The sequence below is a fragment of the Carcharodon carcharias genome, chromosome 20, assembly GCF_017639515.1.
Source record: "Carcharodon carcharias isolate sCarCar2 chromosome 20, sCarCar2.pri, whole genome shotgun sequence".
Lineage (NCBI taxonomy): Eukaryota > Metazoa > Chordata > Chondrichthyes > Lamniformes > Lamnidae > Carcharodon > Carcharodon carcharias.
Window position 1 is genome coordinate 115,437,309 of NC_054486.1, and position 24,528 is coordinate 115,461,836.

Consider the following 24,528-nt stretch of genomic DNA (forward strand, 5'->3'; position numbering starts at 1 on the left):
CCCCCACCTCCCCCAAACCATCCACCCACACTCCCCCCACCTCCCCCAAACCATCCACCCACACTCCCCCCACCTCCACAAACCATCCACCCACACTCCCCCCACCTCCACAAACCATCCACCCACACTCCCCCCACCTCCCCCAAACCATCCACCCACACTCCCCCCACCTCCACAAACCATCCACCCACACTCCCCCCCACCTCCACAAACCATCCACCCACACTCCCCCCACCTCCCCCAACCATCCACCCACACTCCGCCCACCTCCCCCAAACCATCCACCCACACTCCCCCCACCTCCACAAACCATCCACCCACACTCCCCCCACCTCCACAAACCATCCACCCACACTCCCCCCACCTCCCCCAAACCATCCACCCACACTCCGCCCACCTCCCCCAAACCATCCACCCACACTCCCCCCACCTCCCCAAACCATCCACCCACACTCCCCCCACCTCCACAAACCATCCACCCACACTCCCCCCACCTCCCCCAAACCATCCACCCACACTCCCCCCACCTCCACAAACCATCCACCCACACTCCCCCCACCTCCCCCAAACCATCCACCCACACTCCCCCCACCTCCCCCAAACCATCCAGCCACACTCCCCCCACCTCCCCCAAACCATCCACCCACACTCCCCCCCACCTCCCCCATACCATCCACCCACACTCCCCCCACCTCCCCCAAACCATCCACCCACACTCCCCCCACCTCCACAAACCATCCACACACACTCCCCCCACCTCCCCCAAACCATCCACCCACACTCCCCCCACCTCCCCCAAACCATCCACCCACACTCCCCCCACCTCCACAAACCATCCACCCACACTCCCCCCACCTCCACAAACCATCCACCCACACTCCCCCCACCTCCACAAACCATCCACCCACACTCCCCCCACCTCCACAAACCATCCACCCACACTCCCCCCACCTCCCCCAAACCATCCACCCACACTCCCCCCACCTCCCCCAAACCATCCACCCACACTCCTCCCACCTCCCCCAAACCATCCACCCACACTCCCCCCACCTCCACAAACCATCCACCCACACTCCCCCCACCTCCCCCAAACCATCCACCCACACTCCCCCCACCTCCCCCAAACCATCCACCCACACTCCCCCCACCTCCACAAACCATCCACCCACACTCCCCCCACCTCCCCCAAACCATCCACCCACACTCCCCCCACCTCCCCCAAACCATCCACCCACACTCCCCCCACCTCCCCCAAACCATCCACCCACACTCCCCCCACCTCCCCCAAACCATCCACCCACACTCCCCCCACCTCCACAAACCATCCACCCACACTCCCCCCACCTCCCCCAAACCATCCACCCACACTCCCCCCACCTCCCCCAAACCATCCACCCACACTCCCCCCACCTCCACAAACCATCCACCCACACTCCCCCCACCTCCCCCAAACCATCCACCCACACTCCCCCCACCTCCACAAACCATCCACCCACACTCCCCCCACCTCCCCCAAACCATCCACCCACACTCCCCCCACCTCCACAAACCATCCACCCACACTCCCCCCACCTCCCCCAAACCATCCACCCACACTCCCCCCACCTCCACAAACCATCCACCCACACTCCCCCCACCTCCCCCAAACCATCCACCCACACTCCCCCCACCTCCCCCAAACCATCCACCCACACTCCCCCCACCTCCCCCAAACCATCCACCCACACTCCCCCACCTCCACAAACCATCCACCCACACTCCCCCCACCTCCACAAACCATCCACCCACACTCCCCCCACCTCCCCCAAACCATCCACCCACACTCCCCCCACCTCCCCCAAACCATCCACCCACACTCCCCCCCACCTCCACAAACCATCCACCCACACTCCCCCCACCTCCCCCAAACCATCCACCCACACTCCCCCCACCCCCCCACCTCCCCCAACCCAACCACCCACACTCCCCCCACCACCCCCCAACCATCCACAAACCACACACCCCCCCCCACCTCCCCAAACCATCCCCCCCCACTCCCCCCCCCACCTCCCCCAAACCATCCACCCCCACTCCCCCCACCTCCCCCAAACCATCCACCCTCACTCCCCCCCCCACCTCCCCCAAACCATCCACCCCCACACTCCCCCCACCTCCCCCAAACCATCCACCCACACTCCCCCCACCTCCCCCCAAAACCATCCACCCACACTCCCCCCACCTCCACAAACCATCCACCCACACTCCCCCCCACCTCCCCCAAACCATCCACCCACACTCCCCCCCACCTCCCCCAAACCATCCACCCACACTCCCCCCACCTCCCCAAACCATCCACCCACACTCCCCCCACCTCCCCCAAACCATCCACCCACACTCCCCCACCTCCCCCAAACCATCCACCCACACTCCCCCCACCTCCCCCAAACCATCCACCCACACTCCCCCCACCTCCACAAACCATCCACCCACACTCCCCCCACCTCCACAAACCATCCACCCACACTCCCCCCACCTCCCCCAAACCATCCACCCACACTCCCCCCACCTCCCCCAAACCATCCACCCACACTCCCCCCACCTCCCCCAAACCATCCACCCACACTCCCCCCACCTCCCCCAAACCATCCACCCACACTCCGCCTACCTCCCACAAACCATCCACCCACACTCCCCCCACCTCCCCCAAACCATCCACCCACACTCCCCCCACCTCCCCCAAACCATCCACCCACACTCCCCCCACCTCCCCCAAACCATCCACCCACACTCCCCCCACCTCCCCCAAACCATCCACCCACACTCCCCCCACCTCCCCCAAACCATCCACCCACACTCCCCCCACCTCCCCCAAACCATCCACCCACACTCCCCCCACCTCACCCAAACCATCCACCCACACTCCCCCCACCTCCACAAACCATCCACCCACACTCCCCCCACCTCCCCAAACCATCCACCCACACTCCCCCCACCTCCACAAACCATCCACCCACACTCCCCCCACCTCCCCCAAACCATCCACCCACACTCCCCCCACCTCCCCCAAACCATCCACCCACACTCCCCCCACCTCCCCCAAACCATCCACCCACACTCCCCCCACCTCCCCCAAACCATCCACCCACACTCCCCCCACCTCCACAAACCATCCACCCACACTCCCCCCACCTCCACAAACCATCCACCCACACTCCCCCCCACCTCCACAAACCATCCACCCACACTCCCCCCACCTCCCCCAAACCATCCACCCACACTCCCCCCACCTCCCCCAAACCATCCACCCACACTCCCCCCACCTCCCCAAACCATCCACCCACACTCCCCCCACCTCCCCCAAACCATCCACCCACACTCCCCCCACCTCCACAAACCATCCACCCACACTCCCCCCACCTCCCCAAACCATCCACCCACACTCCCCCCACCTCCACAAACCATCCACCCACACTCCCCCCACCTCCCCAAACCATCCACCCACACTCCCCCCACCTCCACAAACCATCCACCCACACTCCCCCCACCTCCCCCAAACCATCCACCCACACTCCCCCCACCTCCCCCACACCATCCACCCACACTCCCCCCACCTCCACAAACCATCCACCCACACTCCCCCCACCTCCCCAAACCATCCACCCACACTCCCCCCACCTCCCCCAAACCATCCACCCACACTCCCCCCACCTCCCCCAAACCATCCACCCACACTCCCCCCACCTCCCCCAAACCATCCACCCACACTCCCCCACCTCCACAAACCATCCACCCACACTCCCCCCACCTCCCCCAAACCATCCACCCACACTCCCCCCACCTCCCCCAAACCATCCACCCACACTCCCCCCACCTCCACAAACCATCCACCCACACTCCCCCCACCTCCCCAAACCATCCACCCACACTCCCCCCACCTCCCCCAAACCATCCACCCACACTCCCCCCACCTCCACAAACCATCCACCCACACTCCCCCCCACCTCCCCCAAACCATCCACCCACACTCCCCCCACCTCCCCCAAACCATCCACCCACACTCCCCCCACCTCCCCCAAACCATCCACCCACACTCCCCCCACCTCCCCCAAACCATCCACCCACACTCCCCCCACCTTCTTCAACCCCATCTATCCATTTTCTCCCCTTGGATTGAGAAGCGGAGTGAAATGCAGTTGATGTTTGGAGTGCTCGATGAGGAACAGTCTGATATCACTGGCTTTCTAAGTCGCTCTCTCATGGCCAGAGCTGGATATGGGCTGAGTCTCAGAAGCTGCTGGCTATTCCTATTGGCAAATGGACAATATGAACCGTCTGAGTGTCTGGTCAGGAGGTGGGGGGGCCGGGCTGGGGGGTTGGGAGACGAGAGGTTTTCAAGCAGGTGTAGCTCTGAGGTGTCCTGAGTGGGTACAAGCGTCAATCTGCTGAGGGGGTTTGGAGAGCATTGGGCCTAACTGAGTCCCAATGAATATTGCTCCTATGGAAAATCTCTAGTTTTGTTCTGTTTTTGATTTCTCTCTCTCTGTCTCGCTGACCCTACAGGCTCTTGAACACAATGTCCAGTGAGGAACAGCATCTCAGCTCAAGCTGTGGATCCTTCATCAAGACCGAGCCATCCAGTCCTGCCTCCATCATCGACACCATCAGTCACCATAGTCCCAGTGATTCTTCTGACACCAGCCCAGGCTACGGCCTCAGCCTGACAGCTCACCCCCATTGCCTGGACTCTCCTTCCCTCTTCTCGAGCCCTGGAGCAGTTGTTCCATGTCGGAAGCACTTTGACCCCTGCTCTGCTGGGATCCTGGAGGACTGTCCAACCAAGTGCGAGTACATGCTGAACTCTATCCCCAAACGCCTGTGTCTGGTGTGTGGAGACGTGGCATCTGGTTACCACTATGGAGTGGCCTCCTGTGAAGCCTGCAAAGCTTTCTTCAAACGTACCATTCAAGGTAGGGACAGAACTGGCAGAGGAGTCAACAGGGCATTGTGGGCAAAGGGACTAAGGGCAAAAGCAGCTTCGTACAAATGGGCCAACAGGGACCAGTAAACCTCTGGGTCAATGGGTTAAGGGGCAAAGGGGAGAAGAGATCCTTAAACAGCAGATTGATGGATCTTAACTTATGGGAGAACTGGGGAGATGGACTACAGGTCTCAACATGTACAGTCAACAGGTATGAGTGATGGATCTTAACATAGAGTGTCAACCAGTAGGAGTAATGAATCTGGGCACAGAAAATAACCAAGTGGGAGAGATGGGTCAGTAGGTGGCAGAGCTGCATCTTAACACAGGGCACCAACAAGAGGAGTGGTGGAGTTTAATATATTATGTCAAGAATTTGCAGCAATGGATCTTAACCCAAAGTTGACAAGTGAGAGCGCTGAACTTTAACATGCGGGTGTGATAGGACAAAGCCAGGTGGCAGCAATGGATCCTCTTTGTGGATCATTAGTTGCACGTATGGATCACCAATAGAGATCGAGTGGAACAATGTAATTAACACAAGGGGTCAACAGGTGGCAGTGATGATCTCAATGCTTCCTGTTAAACTTGCATAAACTTTGAGTTGTTTGAAGGAATGGAAAAAGCTGCCTTCATTCGCACCAAACCCCATTCCCCTCCTCCTCCTGTGCTCACCAACCTACACTGGCTTCCAGTAAAGCAGCCTGATGAAGAGTCATACGGACTCGAAACGTTAACTGTATCCCTCTCCGCAGATGCTGTCAGACCTGCTGAGTTTTTCCAGGGATTTTTGGTTTTGCTCTAGATTTCCAGCATCCGCAGTTTTTTGCTTTTATCTTTATTTTAAAATTCTCACCCATGTTTCCAAATCCCTCCCTACACTGGCCCCTCCCTATGTGTGTAATCTCCTCCAGACCCACAGCCCCTCTGTGATCTCTGCACTCCTCTAATTCCGGTCTCTAGAACATCCCTGATTTTAGTTGCTTCAATATTGGTGGCTGTGCCTTCAGTTGCCTGGGCCCTAAGCTCTGGAATTCTGTCCCTATACCTCTCCCCATCTCTACCTCACTTCTAGAATTCTGTCCCTATACCTCTCCCCATCTCTACCTTACATCTAGAATTCTGTCCCTATACCTTCCCCCATCTCTACCTTACTTCTGGAATTCTGTCCCTATACCTTCCCCCCTTTCTACCTTACTTCTAGAACTCTGTCCCTATATCCCCCCCACCCTCTCTACCTCACTTCTAGAATTCTGTCCCTATACCTCCCCCCCTCTCCCTACCTCACTTCTAGAATTCTGTCCCTATACCTCTCCCCATCTCTACCTCACTTCTAGAATTCTGTCCCTATACCTCCCCCCTCTCTAACTTACTTCTAGGATTCTGTCCTTATACCTCCCCCTCTCTACCTTAAGTCTAGAATTCTGTCCCTATACCTCCCCCTCTCTACCTTACTTCTAGAATTCTGTCCCTATATCTCCCCCCTCTCTACCTTACTTCTAGAATTCTGTCCCTATACCTCCCCCCTCTATACATTACTTCTAGAATTCTGTCCCTATACCTCCCCCTCTCTACCTTACTTCTAGAACTCTGTCCCTATACCTCCCCCTCTCTACCTTACTTCTAGAATTCTGTCCCTATACCTCCCCCTCTCTACATTACTTCTAGAATTCTGTCCCTATAACTCCCCCTCTCTACCTTACTTCTAGAATTCTGTCCCTATACCTCCCCCCTCTCTACATTACTTCTAGAATTCTGTCCCTATACCGCCCCCTCTCTAACTTTGTCTAGAATTCTGTCCCTATACCGCCCCCTCTCTACCTTACTTCTAGAAGTCTGTCCCTATACCTCTCCCTCTCTACCTTACTTCTAGAATTCTGTCCCTATACCTCCCCATCTCTACCTTACGTCTAGAATTCTGTCCCTATACCTCCCCCCTCTCTACCTTACTTCTAGAATTCTGTCCCTATACCTCCCCCCTCTCTACATTACTTCTAGAATTCTGTCCCTATACCGCCCCCTCTCTAACTTTGTCTAGAATTCTGTCCCTATACCTCCCCCCTCTCTACATTACTTCTAGAATTCTGTCCCTATACCTCCCCCTCTCTAACTTTGTCTAGAATTCTGTCCCTATACCTCCCCCTCTCTACCTTACTTCTAGAATTCTGTTCCTATACCTCCCCCTCTCTACCTTACTTCTAGAATTCTGTCCCAATACCACCTCCCTCTCTACCTTACGTCTAGAATTCTGTCCCTATACCGCCCCCTCTCTAACTTTGTCTAGAATTCTGTCCCAATACCACCCCCCTATCTACATTACTTCTAGAATTCTGTCCCTATACCGCCCCCTCTCTAACTTTGTCTAGAATTCTGTCCCAATACCACCCCCCTCTCTACATTACTTCCCTCCTTTTTAACAACAACGTTTTTGACTGTGCCTTTGGGCATCTAACCTATTATCTCCCCCAAACTGCCCAGTCTCTCAGTTTGTTTTGTAACGTTTGTGTGATGTTTGTGGGACGTTTCATTATGTTAAAGGTGCTTTAGAAATATACGTGTTGTGGATAATTTAATGCATTAAAATAGGTTTGTGCTGGTTAATGATAATTATATAAATAATCACTTATAGTGAAATATTCTGGGGTAGAAACTATTCCATGGCTCAGTAACTGAAGGAAAGTGTTGCAATTGCCTCCGTACCCAAATTATCTACCTGTCCTATTACCCAACTTATCTACCTGACCCATTACGCACCTTATCTACCTGTCCCGTTACCCACCTTATCTACCTGTCCTATTACCCACCTTATCTACCTGTCCTATTACCCAACTTATCTACCTGTCCTATTACCCACCTTATCTACCTGTCCTATTACCCAACTTATCTACCTGTCCCATTATGCACCTTATCTACCTGTCCCATTACTCACCTTATCTACCTGTCCTATTACCCACCTTAACTACCTGTCCTATTACCCACCCTATCTACCTGTTCCATTACTCACCTTATCTACCTGTCCTGTTACTCACCTTATCTACCTGTCCTATTACCCACCTTATCTACCTGTCCCATTACTCACCTTATCTACCTGTCCTGTTACTCACCTTATCTACCTGTCCTATTACCCACCTTATCTACCTGTCCTATTACCCACCTTATCTACCTGTCCCATTACCCAACTTATCTACCTGTCCCATTACCCACCATATCTACCTGTCCTATTACCCACCTTATCTACCTGTCCTATTACCCACCTTATCTACCTGTCCTATTACCCACCTTATCTACCTGTCCCATTACCCAACTTATCTACCTGTCCCATTACCCACCATATCTACCTGTCCTATTACTCACCTTATCTACCTGTCCTATTACCCACCTTATCTACCTGTCCCATTACCCACCTTATCTACCTATCCTATTACCCAACTTATCTACCTGTCCTATTACTCACCTTATCTACCTGTCCCATTACCCACCTTATCTACCTGTCCTATTACCCACCTTATCTACCTGTCCTATTACCCACCTTATCTACCTGTCCTATTACCCACCCTATCTACCTGTCCCAATACCTACATTATCTACCTGTCCTATTACCCACCCTATCTACCTGTCCCATTACCCACCTTATCTAACTGTCCCATTACCCACCTTATCTACCTGTCCCATTACCCACCTTATCTACCTGTCCTATTACCCACCTTATCTACCTGTCCCATTACCCACCTTATCTACCTGTCCTATTACTCACCTTATCTACCTGTCCTATTACTCACCTTATCCACCTGTCCTATTACCCACCTTATCTACCTGTCCTATTACCCACCTTATCTACCTGTCCCATTACCCACCTTATCTACCTGTCCTATTACCCACCTTATCTACCTGTCCCATTACCCAACTTATCTACCTGTCCTATTACCCACCTTATCTACCTGTCCTATTACCCACCTTATCTACCTGTCCTATTACCCACCTTATCAACTGTCCCCTTACCCACCTTATCTACGTGTCCTATTACCCACCATATCTACCTTTCCTATTAAAAACCTTATCTACCTGTCCCATTACCCAAATATCTAACTGTCCTATTACCCACCTTATCCACCTGACCTATTACCCACCCTATCTACCTGTCCTTTTACCCACCTTATCTACACATCCTATTACCCACCTTATCTACCTGTCCTATTACCCAAATTATCTACCTGTCATATTACCCACCTTATCTACCGGACCTATTACCCACCTTATCCACCTGTTCTATTATCCACCTTATATACCTGTCTTATTACCCACCCTATCTACCTGTCTATTACCTTATCTACCAGTCCTAAAACCGACCCTATCTACATATCTTTTTACCCACCTTATCTACCTGCCCTATTACCCAACTTATCTACCTGTCTTATTACCCACCCTATATACCTGTCCTATTACCCACCTTATCTACCTGTCCTATTACCCACCTTATCTACCTGTCCTATTACCCACCTTATCTACCTTTCCTATTACTCACCCTATCTACCTGTCCTATTACCCACCTTATCTACCTGTCCTATTACCAACCTTATCTACCTGTCCTATTAATCACCATATCTACCGGACCAATTACCCAAATTAACTACCTGTCCTATTACCCACCTTATCTACCTGTCCTATTACCTACTTTATCTACCTGTCCTATTACCCACCTTATCCACCTGTTCTATTATCCACCTTATCTACCTGTCCTATTACCCACCCTATCTACCTGTCCTATTACAAACCTTAACTACCTGTCCTATTACTCACCCTATCTACTGGACCTATTACCCACCTTATCTACCTGTCCTATTACCCACCTTATCTTCCTGTCCTATTACCCACCCTATCTACCTGTCCTATTACCAACCCTATCTACCTGTCCTATTACCCACCCTATCTACATGTCCTATTACTCACCCTATCTACTGGACCTATTACCCACCGTATCTACCTGTCCTATTACCCACCTTATCCACTTGTTCTATTATCCACCTTATCTACCTGTCCTATTACCTACCTTATCTACCTGTCCTATTACTCACCTTATCTACCTGTTCTATTACTCAGCTTATCTACCTTTCATATTATCCACCTTATCTACCTGTCCTATTACTCACCTTATCTACCTGTTCTATTACTCAGCTTATCTACCTGTCCTATTACCCACCTTATCTACCAGTCCTATTACTCACCTTATCTACCTGTTCTATTACTCACCGTATCTACCTGTCCTATTACTCACCTTATCTACCTGTCCTATTACTCACCCTATCCACCTGTCCTATTACCCACCTTATCTACCTGTCCTATTACCCACCTTATCTACCTGTCCTATTACCCACCTTATCCGACTGTCCTATTACCCAAAGTATCCACATTTCCTATTACGCACCTTATCTACCTGTCCTATTACCCAAAGTATCCACCTTTCCTATTATGCACCTTATCTACCTGTCCCATTACCGAACCTATCTACCTGTACTTTTACCCAACTTTTCTACCTGTCCTATTACCCACCTTATCTACCTGTCCTTTTACCCTCCTTATCTACCTCTCCTATTACCCACCTTATCTACCTGTCCTATTACCCACCTTATCTACCTGTCCCATAACCCACCTTATCTACCTGTCCTATTACCTACCTTATCTACCTGTCCTATTACCCACCTTATCTACCTGTCCCATTACCCAACTTATCTACCTGTCCCATTACCCACCTTATCTATCTGTCCCATTACCCACCTTATCTACCTGTCCCATTACCCATCTTATCTACCTGTCCCATTACCCAGCTTATCTACCTGTCCTATTACTCACCTTATCTACCTGTCCCATTACCCACCTTATCTACCTGTCCCATTACCCACCTTATCTACCTGTCCTATTTCCCACCTTATCTATCAGTCCTATTTCCCAACTTATCTACCTGTCCTATTACCCACCTTATCTACCTGTTCTATTATCCACCTTATCCACCTGTCCTATTACACACCCTATCTACCTGTCCTATTATCCACCTTATCTACCTGTCCTATTACCCAACTTATCTACCTGTCCTGTTACCCAACTTTTCTACCTGTCCCATTACCCACCTCATCTACCTGTCCTTTTACCCAACTTATCTAATTGTCCCATTACCCAACTTATCTACCTGTCCTATTACCCAACTTATCTACCTGTCCTATTACCCACCTTATCTACCTGTCCTATTACCCATCTTATCTACCTGTCCCATTACCCACCTTATCTACCTTTCCTATTACCCAACCTATCTACCTGTCACCTTACCCACCCTATATACCTGTCCTATTACTCAACTTATCTACCGGTCCTATTACCCATCTTATCTACCTGTCCTATTACCCACCTTATCTACCTGTCCTATTACCCATCTTATCTACCTGTCCCATTACCCAGCTTATCTACCTGTCCTATTACTCACCTTATCTACATGTCCCATTACCCATCTTATCTACCTGTCCCATTACCCACCTTATCTACCTGTCCTATTTCCCACCTTATCTATCAGTCCTATTTCCCAACTTATCTACCTGTCCTATTACCCACCTTATCTACCTGTTCTATTATCCACCTTATCCACCTGTCCTATTACACACCCTATCTACTTGTCCTATTACCCTCCCTATCTACATGTCCTATTATCCACCTTATCTACCTGTCCTATTACCCAACTTATCTACCTGTCCTGTTACCCAACTTTTCTACCTGTCCTATTACCCAGCTCATCTACCTGTCCTATTACCCAACTTATCTAATTGTCCCATTACCCAACTTATCTACCTGTCCTATTACCCACACTCTGTACCTGTCCTATTATGCACCTTGTATACCTGTCCAAAAACCCACCATATCTACCTGTCCCTTTACCCACCTTATCAACCTGTCCTATTACCCACCTTATCTAACTGTCCTATTACCCACCTTATCTACCTGTCCTATTACCCACCTTATCTACCTGTCCTATTACCCACTCTATCTACCTGTCCTATTACCCACCTTATCCACCTGTTTTATTACCCACCCTATCTACGTGTCCTATTATCCACCTTATCCACATGTTGTATTATCCACCTTATCTACCTGTCCTATTACCCACCTTATCTACCTGTCCCATTACCCACCTTATCTACCTGTCCTATTACACACCTTAACTACCTGTCCTATTACACACCCTATCTACATGTCCTATTATCCACCTTATCTACCTGTCCTATTACCCAACTTATCTACCTGTCCTGTTACCCAACTTTTCTACCTGTCCCATTACCCAACTCATCTACCTGTCCTATTACCCACCTTATCTACCTGTCCTATTACCCACACTCTGTACCTTTCCTATTATGCACCTTATCTACCTGTCCAAAAACCCACCATATCTACCTGTCCCTTTACCCACCTTATCAACCTGTCCTATTACCCACCTTATCTAACTGTCCTATTACCCACCTTATCTACCTGTCCAATTACCCACCGTATCTACCTGTCCTATTACCCACCTTATCTACCTGTCCTATTACCCACCTTATCTACCTGTCCTATTACCCACCTTATCTACCTGTCCCATTACCCACCCTATCTACCTGTCCTATTACCCACCTTATCTACCTGTCCAATTACCCACCGTATCTACCTGTCCTATTACCCACCTTATCTACCTGTCCCATTACCCACCTTATCTACCTGTCCCATTACCCACCCTATCTACCTGTCCGATTACCCACCTTATCTACCTGTCCTATTACCCACCTTATCTTCCTGTCCTATTACCCACCTTATCTACCTGTCCCATTACCCACCTTATCTACCTGTCCCATTACCCACCTTATCTACCTGTCCTATTACCCACCTTATCTACCTGTCCCATTACCCACCTTATCTACCTTTCCTATTACCCAACCTATCTACCTGTCCTATTTCCCACCTTATCTACCTGTCCTATTACTCACCTTATCCATCTGTCCTATTACTCACCATATCTACCGGACCAATTACCCAAATTATCTACCTGTCCTATTACCCACCTTATCTACCTGTCCTATTACCCACTTTATCCACCTGATCTATTACCCACCCTATCTAGGTGTCCTATTACCCACCTTATATATCAGTCCTATTTCCCAACTTATCTACCTGTCCTATTACCCACCTTATCTACCTGTTCTATTATCCACCTTATCCACCTGTCCTATTACACACCCTATCTACCTGTCCTATTATCCACCTTATCTACCTGTCCTATTACCCAACTTATCTACCTGTCCTGTTACCCAACTTTTCTACCTGTCCCATTACCCACCTCATCTACCTGTCCTATTACCCAACTTATCTAACTGTCCCATTACCCAACTTATCTACCTGTCCTATTACCCACACTCTGTACCTGTCCTATTATGCACCTTGTATACCTGTCCAAAAACCCACCATATCTAACTGTCCCTTTACCCACCTTATCAACCTGTCCTATTACCCACCTTATCTAACTGTCCTATTACCCACCTTATCTACCTGTCCTATTACCCACACTCTGTACCTGTCCTATTATGCACCTCATCTACCTGTCCAAAAACCCACCATATCTACCTGTCCCATTACCCACCTTATCTACCTGTCCTATTACCCACCCTATCTACCTGTCCTATTACCCAACTCATCTACCTGTCCTATTTCCCTACTTATCTACCTGTCCTATTACCCACCTTATCTACCTGTCCTATTACCCAACTCATCTACCTGTCCTATTACCCAACTTATCTAACTGTCCCATTACCCAACTTATCTACCTGTCCTATTAATGAACGTATCTACCTGTCCTATTACTCACCTTATCTACCTGTCCCATTACCCAACTTATCTACCTGTCCCATTACCCACCTTATCTACCTGTCCCATTACCCTCCTTATCTACCTGTCCCATTACCCACCTTATCCACCTGTCCTATTACCCACCTTATCTACCTGTCCTATTACCCAACTTATCTTCCTGTCCCATTACCCACCTAGTCTACCTGTCCCATTACCCACCTTATCTACCTGTCCCGTTACCCAACTGATTTACCTGTCCTATTACCCAACTTATCTACCTGTCCTATTACCCACCTTATCTACCTGTCCTATTACCCATCTTATCTACCTGTCCCATTACCCACCTTATCTACCTTTCCTATTACCTAACCTATCTACCTGTCACCTTACCCACCCTATATACCTGTCCTATTACTCAACTTATCTACCGGTCCTATTACCCATCTTATCTACCTGTCCTATTACCCACCTTATCTACCTGTCCTATTACCCATCTTATCTACCTGTCCCATTACCCAGCTTATCTACCTGTCCCATTACCCACCTTATCTACCTGTCCTATTTCCCACCTTATCTATCAGTCCTATTTCCCAACTTATCTACCTGTCCTATTACCCACCTTATCTACCTGTTCTATTATCCACCTTATCCACCTGTCCTATTACACACCCTATCTACCTGTCCTATTACCCTCCCTATCTACATGTCCTATTATCCACCTTATCAACCAGTCCTATTACCCAACTTATCTAACTGTCCTGTTACCCACCTTATCTACCTGTCCTATTACCCAGCTAATCTACCTGTCCCATTACCCACCTTATCTACCTGTCCCGTTACCCAACTTATCTACCTGTCCTATTACCCAACTTATCTACCTGTCCTATTACCCAACTCATCTACCTGTCCTATTACCCACCTTATCTACCTGTCCTATTACCCACCTTATCTACCTGTCCTATTACCCAACTCATCTACCTGTCCTATTACCCAACTTATCTAACTGTCCCATTACCCAACTTATCTACCTGTCCTATTAATGAACGTATCTACCTGTCCTATTACTCACCTTATCTACCTGTCCCATTACCCAACTTATCTACCTGTCCCATTACCCACCTTATCTACCTGTCCCATTACCCTCCTTATCTACCTGTCCCATTACCCACCTTATCCACCTGTCCTATTACCCACCTTATCTACCTGTCCTATTACCCAACTTATCTTCCTGTCCCATTACCCACCTAGTCTACCTGTCCCATTACCCATCTTATCTACCTGTCCCATTACCCACCTTATCTACCTGTCCCATTACCCACCTTATCTACCTGTCCCGTTACCCAACTTATCTACCTGTCCTATTACCCAACTTATCTACCTGTCCTATTACCCACCTTATCTACCTGTCCTATTACCCATCTTATCTACCTGTCCCATTACCCACATTATCTACCTTTCCTATTACCTAACCTATCTACCTGTCACCTTACCCACCCTATATACCTGTCCTATTACTCAACTTATCTACCGGTCCTATTACCCATCTTATCTACCTGTCCTATTACCCACCTTATCTACCTGTCCTATTACCCATCTTATCTACCTGTCCCATTACCCAGCTTATCTACCTGTCCCATTACCCACCTTATCTACCTGTCCTATTTCCCACCTTATCTATCAGTCCTATTACCCATCTTATCTACCTGTCCTATTACCCACCTTATCTACCTGTCCTATTACCCATCTTATCTACCTGTCCCATTACCCAGCTTATCTACCTGTCCCATTACCAACCTTATCTACCTGTCCTATTTCCCACCTTATCTATCAGTCCTATTTCCCAACTTATCTACCTGTTCTATTATCCACCTTATCTACCTGTCCTATTACACACCCTATCTACCTGTCCTATTACCCTCCCTATCTACATGTCCTATTATCCACCTTATCAACCAGTCCTATTACCCAACTTATCTAACTGTCCTGTTACCCACCTTATCTACCTGTCCTATTACCCAGCTAATATACCTGTCCCATTACCCACCTTATCTACCTGTCCCGTTACCCAACTTATCTACCTGTCCTATTACCCAACTTATCTACCTGTCCTATTACCCAACTCATCTACCTGTCCTATTACCCACCTTATCTACCTGTCCCGTTACCCAACTTATCTACCTGTCCTATTACCCAACTTATCTACCTGTCCTATTACCCACCTTATCTACCTGTCCTATTACCCATCTTATCTACCTGTCCCATTACCCACCTTATCTACCTTTCCTATTACCTAACCTATCTACCTGTCACCTTACCCACCCTATATACCTGTCCTATTACTCAACTTATCTACCGGTCCTATTACCCATCTTATCTACCTGTCCTATTACCCACCTTATCTACCTGTCCTATTACCCATCTTATCTACCTGTCCCATTACCCAGCTTATCTACCTGTCCCATTACCCACCTTATCTACCTGTCCTATTTCCCACCTTATCTATCAGTCCTATTACCCATCTTATCTACCTGTCCTATTACCCACCTTATCTACCTGTCCTATTACCCATCTTATCTACCTGTCCCATTACCCAGCTTATCTACCTGTCCCATTACCCACCTTATCTACCTGTCCTATTTCCCACCTTATCTATCAGTCCTATTTCCCAACTTATCTACCTGTTCTATTATCCACCTTATCCACCTGTCCTATTACACACCCTATCTACCTGTCCTATTACCCTCCCTATCTACATGTCCTATTATCCACCTTATCAACCAGTCCTATTACCCAACTTATCTAACTGTCCTGTTACCCAACTTATCTACCTGTCCTATTACCCAGCTAATATACCTGTCCCATTACCCACCTTATCTACCTGTCCCGTTACCCAACTTATCTACCTGTCCTATTACCCAACTTATCTACCTGTCCTATTACCCAACTCATCTACCTGTCCTATTACCCACCTTATCTACCTGTCCTATTACCCACCTTATCTACCTGTCCTATTACCCAACTCATCTACCTGTCCTATTACCCAACTTATCTAACTGTCCCATTACCCAACTTATCTACCTGTCCTATTAATGAACGTATCTACCTGTCCTATTACTCACCTTATCTACCTGTCCCATTACCCACCTTATCTACCTGTCCTATTACCAACCTTATCTACCTGTCCTATTAATCACCATATCTACCGGACCAATTACCCAAATTAACTACCTGTCCTATTACCCACCTTATCTACCTGTCCTATTACCTACTTTATCTACCTGTCCTATTACCCACCTTATCCACCTGTTCTATTATCCACCTTATCTACCTGTCCTATTACCCACCCTATCTACCTGTCCTATTACAAACCTTAACTACCTGTCCTATTACTCACCCTATCTACTGGACCTATTACCCACCTTATCTACCTGTCCTATTACCCACCTTATCTTCCTGTCCTATACCCACCCTATCTACCTGTCCTATTACCAACCCTATCTACCTGTCCTATTACCCACCCTATCTACATGTCCTATTACTCACCCTATCTACTGGACCTATTACCCACCGTATCTACCTGTCCTATTACCCACCTTATCCACTTGTTCTATTATCCACCTTATCTACCTGTCCTATTACCTACCTTATCTACCTGTCCTATTACTCACCTTATCTACCTGTTCTATTACTCAGCTTATCTACCTTTCATATTATCCACCTTATCTACCTGTCCTATTACTCACCTTATCTACCTGTTCTATTACTCAGCTTATCTACCTGTCCTATTACCCACCTTATCTACCAGTCCTATTACTCACCTTATCTACCTGTTCTATTACTCACCGTATCTACCTGTCCTATTACTCACCTTATCTACCTGTCCTATTACTCACCCTATCCACCTGTCCTATTACCCACCTTATCTACCTGTCCTATTACCCACCTTATCTACCTGTCCTATTACCCACCTTATCCAACTGTCCTATTACCCAAAGTATCCACATTTCCTATTACGCACCTTATCTACCTGTCCTATTACCCAAAGTATCCACCTTTCCTATTACGCACCTTATCTACCTGTCCCATTACCGAACCTATCTACCTGTCCTTTTACCCAACTTTTCTACCTGTCCTATTACCCACCTTATCTACCTGTCCTTTTACCCTCCTTATCTACCTCTCCTATTACCCACCTTATCTACCTGTCCTATTACCCACCTTATCTACCTGTCCCATAACCCACCTTATCTACCTGTCCTATTACCTACCTTATCTACCTGTCCTATTACCCACCTTATCTACCTGTCCCATTACCCAACTTATCTACCTGTCCCATTACCCACCTTATCTATCTGTCCCATTACCCACCTTATCTACCTGTCCCATTACCCACCTTATCCACCTGTCCCATTACCCACCTTATCCACCTGTCCCATTACCCACCTTATCTACCTGTCCCTTTACCCAACTTATCTTCCTGTCCTATTACCCACCTTATCTACCTGTCCTATTACCCATCTTATCTACCTGTCCCATTACCCACCTTATCTACCTTTCCTATTACCCAACCTATCTACCTGTCACATTACCCACCCTATATACCTGTCCTATTACTCAACTTATCTACCGGTCCTATTACCCATCTTATCTACCTGTCCTATTACCCACCTTATCTACCTGTCCTATTACTCATCTTATCTACCTGTCCCATTACCCAGCTTATCTACCTGTCCTATTACTCACCTTATCTACCTGTCCTATTACCCACCTTATCTACCTGTCCTATTACCCACCTTATCTACCTGTCCTATTACCCAACTCATCTACCTGTCCTATTACCCAACTTATCTAACTGTCCCATTACCCAACTTATCTACCTGTCCTATTAATGAACGTATCTACCTGTCCTATTACTCACCTTATCTACCTGTCCCATTACCCAACTTATCTACCTGTCCCATTACCCACCTTATCTACCTGTCCCATTACCCTCCTTATCTACCTGTCCCATTACCCACCTTATCCACCTGTCCTATTACCCACCTTATCTACCTGTCCTATTACCCAACTTATCTTCCTGTCCCATTACCCACCTAGTCTACCTGTCCCATTACCCACCTTATCTACCTGTCCCGTTACCCAACTTATTTACCTGTCCTATTACCCAACTTATCTACCTGTCCTATTACCCACCTTATCTACCTGTCCTATTACCCATCTTATCTACCTGTCCCATTACCCACCTTATCTACCTTTCCTATTACCTAACCTATCTACCTGTCACCTTACCCACCCTATATACCTGTCCTATTACTCAACTTATCTACCGGTCCTATTACCCATCTTATCTACCTGTCCTATTACCCACCTTATCTACCTGTCCTATTACCCATCTTATCTACCTGTCCCATTACCCAGCTTATCTACCTGTCCCATTACCCACCTTATCTACCTGTCCTATTTCCCACCTTATCTATCAGTCCTATTACCCATCTTATCTACCTGTCCTATTACCCACCTTATCTACCTGTCCTATTACCCATCTTATCTACCTGTCCCATTACCCAGCTTATCTACCTGTCCCATTACCCACCTTATCTACCTGTCCTATTTCCCACCTTATCTATCAGTCCTATTTCCCAACTTATCTACCTGTTCTATTATCCACCTTATCTACCTGTCCTATTACACACCCTATCTACCTGTCCTATTACCCTCCCTATCTACATGTCCTATTATCCACCTTATCAACAAGTCCTATTACCCAACTTATCTAACTGTCCTGTTACCCACCTTATCTACCTGTCCTATTACCCAGCTAATATACCTGTCCCATTACCCACCTTATCTACCTGTCCCGTTACCCAACTTATCTACCTGTCCTATTACCCAACTTATCTACCTGTCCTATTACCCAACTCATCTACCTGTCCTATTACCCACCTTATCTACCTGTCCTATTACCCACCTTATCTACCTGTCCTATTACCCAACTCATCTACCTGTCCTATTACCCAACTTATCTAACTGTCCCATTACCCAACTTATCTACCTGTCCTATTAATGAACGTATCTACCTGTCCTATTACTCACCTTATCTACCTGTCCCATTACCCACCTTATCTACCTGTCCTATTACCAACCTTATCTACCTGTCCTATTAATCACCATATCTACCGGACCAATTACCCAAATTAACTACCTGTCCTATTACCCACCTTATCTACCTGTCCTATTACCTACTTTATCTACCTGTCCTATTACCCACCTTATCCACCTGTTTCTATTATCCACCTTATCTACCTGTCCTATTACCCACCCTATCTACCTGTCCTATTACAAACCTTAACTACCTGTCCTATTACTCACCCTATCTACTGGACCTATTACCCACCTTATCTACCTGTCCTATTACCCACCTTATCTTCCTGTCCTATTACCCACCCTATCTACCTGTCCTATTACCAACCCTATCTACCTGTCCTATTACCCACCCTATCTACATGTCCTATTACTCACCCTATCTACTGGACCTATTACCCACCGTATCTACCTGTCCTATTACCCACCTTATCCACTTGTTCTATTATCCACCTTATCTACCTGTCCTATTACCTACCTTAACTACCTGTCCTATTACTCACCTTATCTACCTGTTCTATTACTCAGCTTATCTACCTTTCATATTATCCACCTTATCTACCTGTCCTATTACTCACCTTATCTACCTGTTCTATTACTCAGCTTATCTACCTGTCCTTTTACCCACCTTATCTACCAGTCCTATTACTCACCTTATCTACCTGTTCTATTACTCACCGTATCTACCTGTCCTATTACTCACCCTATCCACCTGTCCTATTACCCACCTTATCTACCTGTCCTATTACCCACCTTATCTACCTGTCCTATTACCCACCTTATCCAACTGTCCTATTACCCAAAGTATCCACATTTCCTATTACGCACCTTATCTACCTGTCCTATTACCCAAAGTATCCACCTTTCCTATTACGCACCTTATCTACCTGTCCCATTACCGAACCTATCTACCTGTCCTTTTACCCAACTTTTCTACCTGTCCTATTACCCACCTTATCTACCTGTCCTTTTACCCTCCTTATCTACCTCTCCTATTACCCACCTTATCTACCTGTCCTATTACCCACCTTATCTACCTGTCCCATAACCCACCTTATCTACCTGTCCTATTACCTACCTTATCTACCTGTCCTATTACCCACCTTATCTACCTGTCCCATTACCCAACTTATCTACCTGTCCCATTACCCACCTTATCTATCTGTCCCATTACCCACCTTATCTACCTGTCCCATTACCCACCTTATCCACCTCTCCCATTACCCACCTTATCCACCTGTCCCATTACCCACCTTATCTACCTGTCCCTTTACCCAACTTATCTTCCTGTCCTATTACCCACCTTATCTACCTGTCCTATTACCCATCTTATCTACCTGTCCCATTACCCACCTTATCTACCTTTCCTATTACCCAACCTATCTACCTGTCACATTACCCACCCTATATACCTGTCCTATTACTCAACTTATCTACCGGTCCTATTACCCATCTTATCTACCTGTCCTATTACCCACCTTATCTACCTGTCCTATTACTCATCTTATCTACCTGTCCCATTACCCAGCTTATCTACCTGTCCTATTACTCACCTTATCTACCTGTCCTATTACCCACCTTATCTACCTGTCCTATTACCCACCTTATCTACCTGTCCTATTACCCAACTCATCTACCTGTCCTATTACCCAACTTATCTAACTGTCCCATTACCCAACTTATCTACCTGTCCTATTAATGAACGTATCTACCTGTCCTATTACTCACCTTATCTACCTGTCCCATTACCCAACTTATCTACCTGTCCCATTACCCACCTTATCTACCTGTCCCATTACCCTCCTTATCTACCTGTCCCATTACCCACCTTATCCACCTGTCCTATTACCCACCTTATCTACCTGTCCTATTACCCAACTTATCTTCCTGTCCCATTACCCACCTAGTCTACCTGTCCCATTACCCACCTTATCTACCTGTCCCGTTACCCAACTTATTTACCTGTCCTATTACCCAACTTATCTACCTGTCCTATTACCCACCTTATCTACCTGTCCTATTACCCATCTTATCTACCTGTCCCATTACCCACCTTATCTACCTTTCCTATTACCTAACCTATCTACCTGTCACCTTACCCACCCTATATACCTGTCCTATTACTCAACTTATCTACCGGTCCTATTACCCATCTTATCTACCTGTCCTATTACCCACCTTATCTACCTGTCCTATTACCCATCTTATCTACCTGTCCCATTACCCAGCTTATCTACCTGTCCCATTACCCACCTTATCTACCTGTCCCTATTTCCCACCTTATCTATCAGTCCTATTACCCATCTTATCTACCTGTCCTATTACCCACCTTATCTACCTGTCCTATTACCCATCTTATCTACCTGTCCCATTACCCAGCTTATCTACCTGTCCCATTACCCACCTTATCTACCTGTCCTATTTCCCACCTTATCTATCAGTCCTATTTCCCAACTTATCTACCTGTTCTATTATCCACCTTATCTACCTGTCCTATTACACACCCTATCTACCTGTCCTATTACCCTCCCTATCTACATGTCCTATTATCCACCTTATCAACAAGTCCTATTACCCAACTTATCTAACTGTCCTGTTACCCACCTTATCTACCTGTCCTATTACCCAGCTAATATACCTGTCCCATTACCCACCTTATCTACCTGTCCCGTTACCCAACTTATCTACCTGTCCTATTACCCAACTTATCTACCTGTCCTATTACCCAACTCATCTACCTGTCCTATTACCCACCTTATCTACCTGTCCTATTACCCACCTTATCTACCTGTCCTATTACCCAACTCATCTACCTGTCCTATTACCCAACTTATCTAACTGTCCCATTACCCAACTTATCTACCTGTCCTATTAATGAACGTATCTACCTGTCCTATTACTCACCTTATCTACCTGTCCCATTACCCACCTTATCTACCTGTCCTATTACCAACCTTATCTACCTGTCCTATTAATCACCATATCTACCGGACCAATTACCCAAATTAACTACCTGTCCTATTACCCACCTTATCTACCTGTCCTATTACCTACTTTATCTACCTGTCCTATTACCCACCTTATCCACCTGTTCTATTATCCACCTTATCTACCTGTCCTATTACCCACCCTATCTACCTGTCCTATTACAAACCTTAACTACCTGTCCTATTACTCACCCTATCTACTGGACCTATTACCCACCTTATCTACCTGTCCTATTACCCACCTTATCTTCCTGTCCTATTACCCACCCTATCTACCTGTCCTATTACCAACCCTATCTACCTGTCCTATTACCCACCCTATCTACATGTCCTATTACTCACCCTATCTACTGGACCTATTACCCACCGTATCTACCTGTCCTATTACCCACCTTATCCACTTGTTCTATTATCCACCTTATCTACCTGTCCTATTACCTACCTTATCTACCTGTCCTATTACTCACCTTATCTACCTGTTCTATTACTCAGCTTATCTACCTTTCATATTATCCACCTTATCTACCTGTCCTATTACTCACCTTATCTACCTGTTCTATTACTCAGCTTATCTACCTGTCCTTTTACCCACCTTATCTACCAGTCCTATTACTCACCTTATCTACCTGTTCTATTACTCACCGTATCTACCTGTCCTATTACTCACCTTATCTACCTGTCCTATTACTCACCCTATCCACCTGTCCTATTACCCACCTTATCTACCTGTCCTATTACCCACCTTATCTACCTGTCCTATTACCCACCTTATCCAACTGTCCTATTACCCAAAGTATCCACATTTCCTATTACGCACCTTATCTACCTGTCCTATTACCCAAAGTATCCACCTTTCCTATTACGCACCTCATCTACCTGTCCCATTACCGAACCTATCTACCTGTCCTTTTACCCAACTTTTCTACCTGTCCTATTACCCACCTTATCTACCTGTCCTTTTACCCTCCTTATCTACCTCTCCTATTACCCACCTTATCTACCTGTCCTATTACCCACCTTATCTACCTGTCCCATAACCCACCTTATCTACCTGTCCTATTACCTACCTTATCTACCTGTCCTATTACCCACCTTATCCACCTGTCCCATTACCCAACTTATCTACCTGTCCCATTACCCACCTTATCTATCTGTCCCATTACCCACCTTATCTACCTGTCCCATTACCCACCTTATCCACCTGTCCCATTACCCACCTTATCCACCTGTTCCATTACCCACCTTATCTACCTGTCCCTTTACCCAACTTATCTTCCTGTCCTATTACCCACCTTATCTACCTGTCCTATTACCCATCTTATCTACCTGTCCCATTACCCACCTTATCTACCTTTCCTATTACCCAACCTATCTACCTGTCACATTACCCACCCTATATACCTGTCCTATTACTCAACTTATCTACCGGTCCTATTACCCATCTTATCTACCTGTCCTATTACCCACCTTATCTACCTGTCCTATTACTCATCTTATCTACCTGTCCCATTACCCAGCTTATCTACCTGTCCTATTACTCACCTTATCTACCTGTCCTATTACCCACCTTATCTACCTGTCCTATTAACC

The 24,528-nt window shown here is 47.3% G+C and overlaps 1 protein-coding gene across 3 annotated transcripts in view; it reads left to right on the forward strand.

Moving 5' to 3' along the window:
* The first annotated feature begins 4,540 nt into the window (after nt 1-4,540).
* esrrb (estrogen-related receptor beta) overlaps nt 4,541-24,528 on the forward strand; it is a 184,922-nt gene continuing 164,934 nt past the window's right edge. For 2 of the 3 annotated variants that reach the window (XM_041214591.1, XM_041214592.1), the window contains exon 1: nt 4,553-4,946. In XM_041214591.1, the coding sequence (XP_041070525.1) occupies nt 4,553-4,946 (394 nt within the window). Of the gene's footprint in view, nt 4,947-24,528 lie in introns of all 3 variants that reach the window. The other variant, XM_041214593.1, reaches the window with a different exon arrangement.